This window comes from Myotis davidii, unplaced genomic scaffold (genome assembly GCF_000327345.1).
Source record: "Myotis davidii unplaced genomic scaffold, ASM32734v1 scaffold96, whole genome shotgun sequence".
Lineage (NCBI taxonomy): Eukaryota > Metazoa > Chordata > Mammalia > Chiroptera > Vespertilionidae > Myotis > Myotis davidii.
Window position 1 is genome coordinate 471,270 of NW_006289416.1, and position 15,472 is coordinate 486,741.

At 38.6% G+C, this 15,472-nt stretch overlaps 1 protein-coding gene across 1 annotated transcript in view; it reads right to left on the reverse strand.

Moving 5' to 3' along the window:
• Nucleotides 1-15,472, reverse strand: part of ARHGAP28 (Rho GTPase activating protein 28) — a 134,959-nt gene that overhangs the window by 17,049 nt on the left and 102,438 nt on the right. Inside the window, 4 exon segments of the mRNA XM_006761825.2 lie at nt 4,877-5,039; nt 11,450-11,527; nt 13,792-13,883; nt 13,988-14,153. Of these exon segments, the coding sequence (XP_006761888.1) occupies nt 4,877-5,039; nt 11,450-11,527; nt 13,792-13,883; nt 13,988-14,153 (499 nt within the window).

Consider the following 15,472-nt stretch of genomic DNA (forward strand, 5'->3'; position numbering starts at 1 on the left):
GAACAACCATAAAACTCCTAGAAGAAAGCATTGGCAGTGGGTCCTCGACATAGGTCTCGGTGATGAATTTCTGAATCTGACACCAAAAGCAAAAGCAGCAGAAAGAAAAATTAACAAGTAGGACTATATCAAACTCAACAGCATTTACACAGGAAAGGATACCAGCCACAAAATGAAAAGGCAACCTGCTGAATGTCAGAAACATTTGCATATCATTACATCTGAGAGTCATTATATATTAAGGGGCACATATTCAAAACATAAAGAACTAATATAACTCAATAACAAAAAACCCAATCTGATTTAAAAATGGGCAGAAGAACAGTCATTTTTCCAAAGACATATAGGTGGCCACAGGTACAAGAAAAGATGCTCACCATCATTAATCATCAGGGAAATGCAAATCAAACCATAATGAAATATTACCTCACACCTGTTAGAATGGCTATTAGAAAAAAAAAGACAACAACAGGTGTTGGCAGGGATATGGAGAAAAGGGAACCCTTGCATACAGTTGGTGGGAATGTAAATTGGCATAGCCACTATGGAAAACAGTATGGAGGTGCCTCAAAAAATTAAAACAAATTTGTCATATGATCCAGCAGTTCACTTCTGGGTATTTATCCTAAGAAAATAAAAACACTAACTGGAAAAAACATATGCATCCCAGTGTTCACTGCAGCATTATTTATATTAGTCAGAATATGGAAACAACCCAAGTGTCCAATTATAGATAAATGGAAAAAGAGAATGTGCTACACATACTAGTGTACACACACATACACTGGATATTATTCAGCCATAAAAAATGAAATCTTGCCATTTGCAATAACATGGATGGACCTTGAGGGCATTGTGCTAAGTGAAATAAGTCAGACAGAGAAAGACTAATAGCATTTGATCTCCCTTATCTGTGGACTCTAAAGCTAAAAAATACCCTCCAAAAAACACCTTTAAAAAAATTCATAGATACAGAGGACAGCTTTGAGGAAAAAAAACCCAAACTTTCCTGAAACCTACTTAAGGCTTTGTGATTTGGGCAATTACATAAAATCCAGTTATAAATGCTCAAATTATACTTAAAGTGGGATTGTGATCCGTGTCCTATCCTTTATAGTTTTTCCTGGGTTGTGATAATTACAGAAATGGCAAGATTTTGTCACCTGTTGAGTCTCTCAGGGGATTTTTTGCCACCAATAATTTTGAAAAGTTTGGACCAATTTGCCTTTGCCATTGTGTGTGCTTTATGTAGTATGTGCACTAAAGTGCTGGACATTCATGTTGGTGCTACATCCATTGCTGTGTAAGAGACAGTGCTGAGATAGCTTCTATTTAATGTAGGGACAGATTGTTACATATGAATTAGTACCTCTTATTAAAGTATGGGTTCATGAAATCAGAGAGGAAACCTTCTTTTAACACCAAGAGCAACAAGATCAATAAAAGGTACTCTTGTGTGTAGTGGTTTATGGCTAGAGTAATCCCTTTAGCTTAAGAAATGTGGGCTTTACGTTTGCATGCATGTAAGTATAACCAATGGACACAGACAGTAGGGGAGCGAGAGCATGTGCTGGGGGGTGGGAGCAGCCTGAGAAAGATCAATGGCGGGTGGGGGGAGGAGACATATATAATACTTTAAACAATAAAGAATTAAATTTAAAAAAGAAATAAAGAAAAAATAAATGTGGGCTTTATTTCATAACGAAGATTTCCTTTGTATGTTGGACTGCCTCTAAAAATTCATTTGTTTCTTCTTCATATGGGGGTGTCTCAGGAACATAGAAAGTCTCTTTGTTTTCACATCATGCCTGTAGTGGGACAGGGAACATGATGCCGGCCTGCATCCTCCTTCAGGACTGAAGGATCTAATCTAACCCCTCAGCTGGCAGCTCTTCCTAGAAACGGCTCTCCCAGGCTGTTTTGCGTAAGGTCATGCCGTCTTCTGAGGTTCAGTCTATCTCCACTCACAGCCTGATTCAGAATAAAAATGCCCACCTCTCTCCCTGCACTGAGAAACCATTCTGAAAGGCCACCTACCTTCAGAGCTCTCCAGAGGGTTGCATGAGGGCTTGGCTGAGACTGCACCACTGCCCCCCCCCCCCCCATCCTCTGCCCAATTCTGCTTCCTTACCCTTCCCTTCAGAAGTGTGGAACCCAAGTGTGCACCCTAATAAATGTTCCATACACACTATGAGATGCTGCTTCTGGGGAATCCAACAAAGCTTCAATCATGAGCCATTTCTAAGGCATATTATCAGCAAAGATGATAACTTAAAACTTTAAACAAGGTAGCTTCTGTAAACAGAATGCCCGGCATTAAAAAAGAAAGATTAAATAAGTTAATATGTGTAGAGTGTTCACATCAGTGCCTCTAAGTCATTACCTCTATGTGTGTTTTCTCTTGTTCTGATTAATGACACGTATTCTAGATCTTAAATGGACATTTAGGGAAGGTGATTCTATTTGGATCTCTGGAGATTGTTGATATTTTATTCCTTGACAATGACAGAAGATGGCGCTAGACGTTTGGCATTTATGCTTTTGTTCTCAATGCCAACTCTTCCCATTTCAGGGAAGGGATTTTAGCAATTCCATCCACAACTGGTTAATCTACAACCAGCTGTGCTGAAAAAATGTGGAGTTTACTACAGCAGCCAGGTTTTGCTTTGTCTCTCTGTATTCTCCTCAAAATGGCCTCTTAGTGGGGAGTTCTTGGCAGGGAGCATTATGTTCTAGAATCCCTGGGGAGTTCTCAAGTTGATGAAAAAATCTATGTATGTATAGTCAATGGATGAAAGGCAGTCAGCTGCTTCTAGTCACTTAGCTTCACAATACTGGCAACACTCCTGTGACCAGGTACTTGTTACAAGAGGTTGTGTGCACCCAAGTTAGGGGTAGATGACAAATACAAATAACCACATAATGAAGGAACAGTTGGAAGGAGTATTTAGGGGATTGTGTCATATTTTCTCAGCACAATCCCCATGTGGATTTCTAGAAATTTATGTCAAATTTGTAAACAAAAACGACACAGGTGCAGGATATTTCTGAAAACAGCGAATGCAGGCTGACACGAGTTTGACTGAATAACAGGACTATCAGGAGCACACCTCAGTACAAGTATTTAGGGACAGAGAAAGCATTATTTTAACAAGCACACAGCAGGCTAAGGGCTGTCTATAATCTCCCAATGTAATCCCCAGAAACTTCTATGGGGGAGATAATAGATGCAGACTGTAACTCCGTCAATTTCAGATAAATTATAAAGTTCCTGTTAAGATTAAAAATCTAAACTGGCAAATAATCCATTTTCCTTTTATTTAGGAAACCTGCCCCTACTCTGTTTTGTGTTTAATGGTTTGGTACTTAATTCATTTACTGCATCCTAGTTAAGTCTCTTTTGTCCTGAGGTCATTATTTCCTTAGTAAGCTATCAACGTTTTCATGCAAATATCTCAGGTTTGATTGATGAACTATTAGTCCTTTAATTTTATGGACAATATTTGCTCCAAGTTTGAAAATATAAAGTAATTACCCTAGTGGAAGTGGCTCTATATCCTCTATACTCTGTTTCAGAGTATGAAGAGGGGCAGAGTTAACACACATACCCACGTCTATAATTCTTCATTTCAGAAAATCTCATTACAACTAAAGTTTACTCTACCTGGCAAAAAGGCTGTATTCCCTGCTGGTAGCAGCCCTGACTTTTGGGCTTCCCTGTGGGGTTGGCTGGTTTCAAATCACTCACTGTAATGTAGTATTTTTCACTTTCAAAATCACACAAAGAACTATGGACTCCTCTGTGAACCTTTTCAGGATACTTTCCAGATTCTCTCCCTTAAATGAAGTGTACTGGCTGCAGACAGATAGGGAAGAGCAGAGCTGAGCAGTGGCTGCCTCATTACTTGGGCGTGTCCTCTCTGTCTGCCCACAGCCCTTTTCTGTCCATGTAGAATCACCATTTACTTAACAGGCTTGTACAGTAAGTCCTCAAATAACATCATCACATTCAACATTGTTTCATCATAACTTAACTCTTGTTTACATCAATTAGCCTATGGTTTCCTCATGATTGTTTCACTTAGAGTTGCAGAATCTATCAATGACAAGTGAGGATTTACTGTACATATGTAGGTCTGTGATCCCTGAATTCCTCAGATTAGTACTGAAAGCCCCACTATCCAGCTCCATTCTACTTTTCTAAATTTCTCTCTTGTCACACCCTCTGAAATATTCAACCCTTAGGCTGAAGCCATGACAAATCATTCCCTCATTGCCAAATACAACACATATTTTCCATTGCTATACTTTTACCACAGTACTCACTTAAGGCCTAATCTACTTGTCTTTGTAATTTTCAGAAGTACTTTGTGATATAATTTTCAAAGAAAAGACATATTCTGTATAACATGTATTATATCATCAGGGCAGGATTTTAGAATCAAAGAATAGAGAGGACTTATATTTTTTTTAAGAACTATCACACACCAGACACTATTCTAGATGTTTCCACTCAATAGCCACAACAACGCTGACACATAACTATCAACTGCAATTTATGGGCACACTAATGAAGCCCAGAAAGGTTCATTGTATGGCTAACAATTGGTTGAGCAGGAATTTAAATCTCGAGAGTATATTTCTTCTGCAAACCCCTCTACCTTTTAATGATTATAAAACTCTCTAAATCACATCTATCAGACTAATTATGTAAAGAGATGACTGCTTACCATCAAACACAGTATTTCACCAAGCATTGCCAGGAAAGAGCAAATACACACTTCGGATCACATTTTATTTTGTATCTTTCTTCTACTCTAAGTCACTTTATTGACCTTATATCTTAGTCCATTCACACTTAACATCTTCCACCTACTTTCCATTAGAGTGATGAAGGCAGGTATATATTCCACAGGGAAGAGAGAAGTGGGTAATTCTCTGAAAAAGGCTTTCAACATCACTGCCGCTTCTCTATGGCACATTTTGTCCCACTTAAATTTGTCAGTATTAAACTTGGCATCCAGTTCTTCACGGTATTGCTGAAAATCAAGGAAAACAGTCAATATTTAATGAGCTTTTACCACCTGATGCCCTCCACCCCACTTTGAAAGCTGTTCACACACAAACTATTAAAAAGCCTAACTTTTCCCAAAATGATTAAAGAACTAAAATAGTCATTTCTGAATTAATTTTTTAAATATATTTTATTGATTTTTTACAGAGAGGAAGGGAGAGGGACAGAGAGTTAGAAACATCGATGAGAGAGAAACATCAATCAGCTGCCTCCTGCACATCCCCTACTGGGGATGTGCCCGCAACCAAGGTACATGCCCTTGACTGGAATCGAACCTGGGACCCTTCAGTCCGCAGGCCGACGCTCTAATCCACTGAGCCAAATCGGTTAGGGCCCTGAATTAATTTTTTAAAATGGTTTTCTAGAATCTTTCTGAACAATGTTAATCTTGAAATCATTTGCTAATTCTACACAAATATAAGAATTTTTTCCTCAGGTCATAATTTCATTTATGTGGTTTTGGCAGAATGCCACCTATCCCTACATAGGTTATATTGTTAGATTTTGACAAAGAGTCCATTTCTTTTCTATCCTGGTCATCTAGAATTTCTAAATTAGATCATGAATGTATGCCTCCCAGCTAATTCACATCCAGAATAAAGAAACGCTGATCTCATTCAACCTACAAACCAATGACATCTTCCTGGAGCAGTTATGGCAAAGTTTTAAGCCAAGACATACACATGTCTCCCACATGTGTGCATGCTTGTCCAATCCTTCAGAAGGTTTGGAACATTGTGCAAATACTTTAAGAAACAAAACACTAAGCCTCCTTAAGTTCTACTTGGGTGATACATTTTACATTATCGATTCACTTGATCAGTGCCACCAATTCTTCATGTTTCTTTTTCAAAGTCAAACTCACTTTCTACTGCTTCCTTCAACTACAGATGTTCCTATTCATAGCAGATAGTTAAGTCTATTCCCTGGTTGACCCTAACAGTTCCAAAAAGGATGCTTACAATGTAACTTTGAAAACTCTCAATTTCTTTCAGATCCCCGCTTTATTCCTATGAGAAGCCTAATCCTTCCGGTCTTAGACATGCATAGCCTGAGTCGGTTTTTAAATCAGACTTTTTCCTCCCAAGGAGCAGCTCATTAACCACCCCAGAAATAAACGCCCTCATGGCTCCCAGAGCCTGCAAAACATGGGTGCCCTGGCAGGACACGTCTTTAATAGACACAGACATGATTTCAAGCCACCTTTTGATGACATCGAGAGACTTTTCTTATTTTCCTTGAAAAGCTCTCAATATATAGCTAATAAATAAACCTCTGCTGATAAATTCACTTAGTAAAGCACTGAAGCATACATACAAAACTCTTGCCGAATAAAAGAGAGTGTAGACTGGGACCTAAGAAAAGGAGGATGCATGAGGTAGATTCTTTGCCTTTAGGCATCTTGTAGTTCAGTGGATACAACTATTTCATATACACATAATGCTAACTTAGGGTGTTAAATACTCTAAGAAAGGTCATGTATTGAATGCTATGAATTCATGAAAGAATCACTCTGCTAGAGCAAAGTCATGAAGGCTAGTAAGGAGCTTGCCAGAACAGGAAATAGAAGGGTGTCATGGACAGAAGGAACTGCTCAAGTAGTGATACAAATCCAAGGAGGGCCAGGGGTTTGGGGAACTCCAATTAGCTCAGTGTTGCTGGTGCATCACAGGCAAGGAGGTGAATAAAGAGAAAGATGAGGCTGAGGAATAGACCAGAGGTGACTAGACTTCATTCTGTAGGCAATGAGGCAACATGGACCATCTCCAAGAGAAGGACATGGTAACATTTACCTTTTCTTACAGCCCGATGCAAAAGTGATTTGGAGGAATGTGGTGCTTGGCACTAGTTAAAGAGCAGGCTAAACCTGGCCGACACTAAGTGGTTAGAGTGTCAGCCCACAGACTGAAGGGTCTCGGGTTCAATTCCTGGTCAAGGGTATGTACCTTGGTTGTGGGTTCATTCCCTGGCTCTGGTTGGGGGTTGTACAGAAGGCAACCAATTGATGGTCTTTCTCCCATCTCTCTCCCTTTTTCTCTCTTCCCTCCCTCCCTTCTGCTCTCTTTAAAAATGAATTAAACTATCATTGTTGAGGATTAACAAAAAGAAGAGCAGGCTAGAGGCAAGGAAATCAGTTATTGGAAAATTGATGAATATGTGGAGATTAAATAATGTGCTATTGAAAAACCAATGAATCAAAACAGAAATCAAAAGAAAAATAAAAAAAATACCTTGAGGCAAACAAAAATGTTATATTTCTAACCTACCAAACTTTGTAAGATGCAACAAAAGCAGTTTTAGGAGGGAAGTTCATAGTGATTAAATGCTTACCGCATAAAACAAACAAAAAAATCTCAAATAAACAACCTAACTTTACACTTCAAGTAACTAAAGAAAGGAAAACAAATAAAGCCCAAAGTTATCAGAAGGAAGTTAATAGTGAAGATTAGAACAGAAATAAATTAAAATAGAGATTAAAAAGACAATAGAGAAGATCAATGAAACTAAAAACTTTTTATTTGTAAAGATACACAAAATTGAGAAGACTTTACCTAGAATTACCAAGAAAAAAAGGGAGAACTCAAATAAAATCAGAATTGAAATAGGAGAAGTTATAACTGATACCACAGAAATACAAAGGATCATAAAGTACTACTATGAACAATTACATGCCATCAAACTGTACGACCTAGAAGAAATAAATTCTTAGAAACATACAATATACCAATTCTGAATCATGATGAAATAGAAAATATGAACAGATAATTACTAGTAAATATAGGAGAAGAAAAATGTTTTCATCCATTGTTTGGAACCACTGCTGTAAAGCAAAGGGGAAATGGTGTTCAAGTGGGCAGGAGGCACCAGCGAGGGCACCAGCTACATACCTCTGCCATAGGCAGCCATCTGAACACTAATGTGGCCATCATTCTAACAGTGATCCCTGTCACCTAAAAAGCAATATGGCTCTAGCGTCAAGAGCAGGCTCTATAACCAGATTCTTTAGGTTTTTATCGAATTCCACAACTAACTAGTTGTATGGCTTGTGCCTAACTAGTTCCCACTGTTTCACAGGGATACTGAAGTGCCTCAAAGAGATGAAATCAGATGATATAATGGAAAGCTCAGGAGGCAGGGCCTGTCACTCAGTAAGTGCTCAATAAATGCCAGCTGCTAGCTATGTCCCTTCCTCTTTGTTATAACCCTTAGTGTTGTCACCAAGGGAAACACATGCATATGTGGTTGTGGATATTTGGGTAATAATATCACTTCATTTTGTCTGCTGGCCAGTGTCAAACAAAAGAGAGAAAGAAAGAATGCCCTCTGTTGGATTGAGGCAGAGCCAACAGAGGAGTATAGGAGCAGCGCTGGTATTTCTGTGGTCCTAAATGTGAAACCATAGAAGTCAGGTGTTGAATCGACCTTGCCAAAGGCAGGGAGCATTTAGAGGTTAGAGAATCATGTTTTCTGTCCAATGTTAATGAGAACACCACGCCAGGGTTAGAACCACGTCCTTAAATCTCTGGCAAATAGACAACCTGCTTCCACTTCTGAGATAGTAAAACAGCGCAAAGAACCTGCCTTCAGCTTCAAAAACCAGTGCAGGAAGGGAAACCAGCAGGCCAGGTACTGATTATGAAACATTTAGAGGAGCCCCAGAATAATTCAGAAAAGAAAACCTCACATATCAAACAGTTTTCCTTCTTCCCCAGTGCTTGACTCAAATGTCTGTCATTTGTAGCGGGGTGAGGAGGGGATTACTGAAAACACCAAAGTATTAAATTGGCTCCAAATGATCTGAGGCCTTAAATGCAGGAATGGACTCCGCAGCTGTGGGCCTGAGTGGGTAACACCAGCAGCTCCCTTCGGCACCACCTTCCTGTCGGCCTCACCAGGCCTCAAAAGCACAAGACTGGGCCTGACTGTAACCGAGACATCAGTGTTAGTGTCATCCTCTCGGCACAGTGAGGAGAAAACTATAATGTAGTTTTTTGAAATGGTCTTCCCTCAAGCACATTCCTAGAAAAAAATAGTTTAACAGATGAAATTACCAAAAAAAATAATTTAAAGTTTGAAAGAGGAGAGAAATAAAGACCCCTTTACTATATCAAGTTGCAAGGCTTTTCTAACTGCATATTCCCTGTTTTTGTTCACTGGCCCAGATTTTTTTCACATTGGCTTTTCTGGAACTCAAACAATGGAAACATCTGGATTCCATTTTTTGGACTAATAAGTGGTGGAATAAGTAGGCTGAAAACGACATAAAACTGATTAGGGGAGAAAAGGGACTTCTACCCAATGTGATTCAGAGATGCATGTGCCTATGAGACACTTTCAAGGAATTAATAAGCCAATGATAAGCATTTTCTAATCAAAGATTAGCCAAATAGCCTGGCCAGCATGGCTCAGTGGTTGAGCGTCAATCTCTGAATCAGGAAGTCATGGTTGGATTCCAGGTCAGGGCACATGCCGAGGTTGCAAGCTCAATCCCCAGTGTGGGGCATACAGGAGGCAGCCAATCAACGATTCTCTCTCATCATTGATGTTTCTATCTCTCCCTCTCCCTTCCTCTCTGAAATAAATAAAAATATATATTTTAAAAAGATTGGCCAAATATAACCAAAGATTTAACCAAAAGTAGTGATAGCCTTCATCCTCGGCCTGAGGATATGTTTGCTCAGCAGTATATAACCACCATACCTATGAGAACCTGAGATGAAAGCAGATTCAATTTAGAAAGTATATACCTGAAGGAGCCACTAGGGATTTCCCTGCCTTTCACACGAACTTGTGCCAGTATTTAGGAATCTCTACTGGCAGGGAAGTCACAACTCCCCCAAATGCCCTTCTCCCTTCTGCCACTGACAAAGTATGGTGCCCTTCTCAGATGTCCCTTCAGAAAAGAACTTGCTGATCATCTGCAAAAATCCAGGTAGTTGACTACCCAGCTGTTAGGACTTTCTGGTCTGCCCAGCCCCTTCTCCATAGAAAGCCCTAGCCGTGATTGACTGTGGTGTCAGGGCTAGGGCCTGGCCCATCTGCTCAGTGCAGGGCTGATTCATGGGACAGGAGGAACTGTCAGACCTGAACTGTGGTCTGAGGCTCAGCCTGCCCAATCCTGCCTCCATCCCCTTTTCTTACAGAAGCGCTACCCCCAATAACGCTCTTCTCCTCACTTCATCCCAGCATCTGCTTTCTGGAGCTTCCAACAGACACAGCCTATTTTCTAGTTTCCACTTAGAAAAACATCTTCTCAGATTTCTATATAAAAGCTCGGAGACTTCTGATAATGAAGAGATGCTTTTCTGCCTTTATGCATTTCCTTTTAATAGTTCTAAACAGAATCGGGTTCACTTGTCCCTCTCCCTGGACATTTTCCTGAGGGACTCATCATTTAAACTGCGCATGTTTCTATGTCCACCAGCCAGAGAGTGGTCCGCGGGCAGGAAGGAATTCTTCATTGTGTATGCCCACCAGTAGATAAAGTGGCATATCCTCCTGCAAATTTATGAAAAAAAGCTTTTCTTTTCTAATGATTCTTTTCTTTACTGAATGGGAGAGTTTGCACCATACAGAAGTAAGAAAGCAAAGTAAAGGACTCACATTGCATGGGTGCTTTTATTTTTTATTTACTTATAATTTTTTATTGATTTCAGAGAGGCAAGGAGAGGGAGAGAGAGACAGAAACATCAATGATGAGAGAGAATCACTGATCAGCTATCTCCTGCAGGTATCACACTGGGGACAGAGCCTGCAAAACCTGGGCATGCGCCCAGACCGGGAATCAAACCATGACCTCCTTGTTCATAGGTCGACGCTCACCTACTGAGCCACACCGGCTTGGCACAAGTGTGTTTTTATATGTAGAAATTAACATTACTTTAAGTGGAACTGGGCTTTAGAACTACTGAGTATTGTAGTGGTTATGGTCATTCCTACAAATTCTTATAAGGACTTTCATTAAAAAGAGAGCCAAAAAATATTTCTCAATCTAAAGCAACTGGTAATGGAAATAAGGACTCATATAATAATTGGCTTAATGAATTCCATGAGTGAGAGGGACACAGCAAATTAAAGCGTTTAACACCAAAAACAGTGATGGGACATTTCAACTTTCCAAACTGAAGACAAACAGCAGTGCTGATGGTGAACTGATGTGTCATTTCACTGTTGTTGGTTTTTAATTGTTGTTTTAATTTAAAAGAATACACAACTTAGGACTATAAACAACATCTAATCATAAGTAAGGAGGAAAACTCGGTAAGGCCAAGTGATAGTATCAAAACAACAAAGGACTTGATACCTGATGCTTGTGTGACCTGGGTCTAGCTAGCTTAGATCTCTAACTAGGAAGAGAAAAATAATGTTTGTTACCTTGACTTTGGCAGTGCATCCTGAAAGTCGAAAAATTCCTTCAGATTCCAAACCCGATTCCTCAACCTTCTCAAAAAACTAGAAAACAATGATACATTACAAAAATAAATACCTCCAATATGACTGCAAACATCTGAAAGAACACTGTTGATGACAACAAATGATAAATTACCAAGCATACATATGTGCCTGGTACTTGAATCCCTTGTTAAGTTTTCACAATCACCCTATGAGGTCAACGTTAGCCTCTGATTTGCAAATGAGGAAATGGAGACTTAGAGCTGTTATATCTTTCCCAAGATTAACCATCAAATGGCACTGACACTCTCAACTTGTGCTCTGCACCACTAAAATATGCTGCCACTTCACTATTTTAAGGTCTGATTACTACACCTCTTTCTGCAGATTGGCCAGTAAGAAAATAGTCTAAATTCACTATCATTAGTTACAACCACTCTGGCTAAGGAATTATAGGGACTCTAGAAATACAACCAAGGAGGGAGAAATTATAAAGGGTTATAGTTCCCATGATCTCCCATGGTGATGGTGTTAAAATCAGTATCATTATCATAACTATTAACAGTGAGTGTGTACTTCTTGTGTGTTAGATGCCATTCTCAGTACTTTACATCTATCACCTCATTTAAATCCTCACAATAAGGCTGGGGGTGAATGGTATGGTAGGGATGAATACTTGCCCAACTTCACACAAGAGTCTCTTGCTATTTTTCCTTTAAGACATAATGCCTGGAACTAAGGTAGCTCTTACTTGTAGTGGAGAGAAACAGACGTTTAAACGGAAGAAACACATCCACAAGAAAAGGCTTTCCCATAGAAGTGGAAAGGTAATACCTCAAATTGTCTTAAATGAGGAACACTTCACACCAGTAGGAATAATAGCTGACATTTGTTGAATTGCTAATACAATATAAATCTGGACTTAGTTTAACTAGCATTTATTGTTCACCATCCATTTGCTATGTCCTGTGCTAGGTTTCTGCACTTACACAATAATATAAGTTCATGTACTGAATATTCTCAGTCTTAGATTTTTATGCATTTTTCTTAAAACTCTGTCGTGTACAGAGAGGACAAAGACATAATTCTGGTTCTAATTCAAGAAGAAAAGAAAAATCTTAGAGTCACCATGGACCGTGGCCTTGGATATATACTGAACGCCTTTTCCCATCTACCTCTTGCTAGCTTGTGTTCATGGTTAAATCACCCTGCCCTACTATTGCCTCAGTTGCTTTATCAGTAGAAGGGACACGATGACACCAACCTCCTCTGGCTGTTCAGTGCTGAGGAGATGTGACCAGATATGGAAGGCACTGGCACAGCCCCGTGCAGGAGAGGCACCTTACAGATGGCCCCATGCACACCGGCATGTTGCTGGCATCCTCTGCCATCCTCCCTGCTCCCCCTGGCAGCTAATAATCACCTAACTTTAATTTAGTGGTAACAAAATTTAGAAAGATAGTAAGAGATGGAGAGTTATTACTGTGAATAATGCAAACGTATGTTTCCTCAATCAATATTTTCACATATCATTTCTAGTAAAACCTCAATTTAAAATTCAATAAGACTTATGTTTAGGGCTTGGAATTTTAATTATGCCACTGGATGTCACTGTTAAATAAATGCATACTTAGGTAAACTGGTGTAAATTGTTGGGTATAAAAAAAATGACTTAAAAGCAAATGTGCCATTCACCAATGATAGGGAGATATTAGCATATGATAGTTCAAATCATATCACTTCTAAAACTTTCCAAATCAAATTCCTTTTTGTCTAATTGTATCAAATCTTCCCAGTCATACCTAAAAAACTATCATAACAAGCTGATTTTTAGATTTTATTAAGCTTTGTTTGGAAAATGCATCTAAATGATTACAAATTATATTTTGAAATGCCCAACCTATGATACAGTTCAGCAAATACTTGTATGATCAGTAAATAGATTGCTGATAATTGTCATATTTTATCTCAGACAGAATAATCAAATACACATAAAGACATGCATACACACAAATAATATTCTTTTAAAATACTGAATAAACCAGATATAACCAAAGTAAGCCATGCGACAGAGCATCTGTGTCCACCACCTCATGCTTTATGCTCAACAGGCTCCAGAAGTTCACCGCAAGGCAAACTGGTCCAAGTACTTGTGGGACAACAGGGGCTTCATGGAAGGAAGCTGAAAATGGGCTGGGCCTGAGTCCTAACAGGGCTTAGCTTTAGTGTCCTTAACTCTAAAGGGAAATCCATTAGCAGGTTTACAAATAGCAAACAACAAGCATGAGGCTCTATCAATCCCCATTCCTCTATATTCTACTCACTTTTTGTAACACAAGGGGCACTTTCACTCCAGGGTCCTTCTTTCGGTCACTCTCCAGCAGGACTGTAAGTGGAACTCCAAAAATCCCATTGTCTTCATTGGAAAATAGTTACAAAAGAAGAAAGAATCAGAAAAACACTATCTTATTCCAAAGTGCCAAAGCGTTAAAATCAGAAGAAATCAGTTTTCTTAATTACCTCTTCCTTTTACTTTCTCTGTTTTGTTTCTCTTCAGTGGAATTCCAAAGGCATCAAAAAAGGCTGTCAATTCAATCAGAGAGAGGTGGCGGATTTTCTTCATGTCTTCAGCAGACAGATCTCCTGCTTCAGTTAAGCCAAATCTGGTTTTCTGAACAATAAATTTCTAAAATATATATTAAGGATATTATTTTTTATTGCAAAGAAAAATTACTATGCTTTCACTCAAATGCTACCTGGGCATTCTAAATATATATGCTAGTTGCAAAAAAAAAAAATCTCTGAGGAGCATGCTGCATTATAAAAAGATGATGAATGTAATTTTCAGAACATCTGCAGGTTACTACTATGCTAAATGTGAAGCCAAACAGTGGTCTGAAAATACTACAACATCGTCATCCCAACCGTAAAAACTGCCTTCTTCTAAGGACCCTCCTAGATGGTCAACAGCAAACACCCCAGGCATCGCATGGAATGTACACACCATGGGCACATCTGAGACAGGTATACAGCCACATCATCTAGGTACTCTCCGGAGAGCTTTCAATATATTTTTTATTTTGAACTATCAGTGCTTAAATCAGGCATCATCTGTTCTCTTCTGCATAGTTTAAAATACTGAAATTTCCAAATTGAAACTGATCGCATATGCTGCTGAAAGAGTAGTTATTTTACCTTCAAAATAAAATTTAGGTGATTCCAAATAGTCTTAAAAGAGAAAAACGCAAAGAAAGTGCCAAATAATCCTACTATCACTTTGAAGACAATATTACTGTTAAATTCTCTATTTCCATATTAGAAAGAAAAATATACTAAAACTTTTCTCTCAGAAAACCTAGTATTGGGGAAAAAAGTTAAAGTAGAAAAATACCATAGTTATTTAAATTACAAAGCTTTAGGTACACAGTCTTCATAGGGATTCCTTAAATTAGAGCTTCCTTGGGGTTTTAAATCCATCCAATTCATTCATTCATTCATTCATTCATTCAATCACCAATTATTCATTGGAAACACCCCAGGCATCGCATGGAATGTACACACCATGGGCACATCTGAGACAGGTATACAGCCACATCATCTAGGTACTCTCCGGAGAGCTTTCAATATATTTTTTATTTTGAACTATCAGTGCTTAAATCAGGCATCATCTGTTCTCTTCTGCATAGTTTAAAATACTGAAATTTCCAAATTGAAACTGATCGCATATGCTGCTGAAAGAGTAGTTATTTTACCTTCAAAATAAAATTTAGGTGATTCCAAATAGTCTTAAAAGAGAAAAACGCAAAGAAAGTGCCAAATAATCCTACTATCACTTTGAAGACAATATTACTGTTAAATTCTCTATTTCCATATTAGAAAGAAAAATATACTAAAACAAAAAACCCTTCAACAATCCAGAAATATTGTAAAGACTATGAGACCTTTACAAAGCAAAAGACTGTTCTTATTAATATATAAGTATTGCTATAAATATTATATATAAAT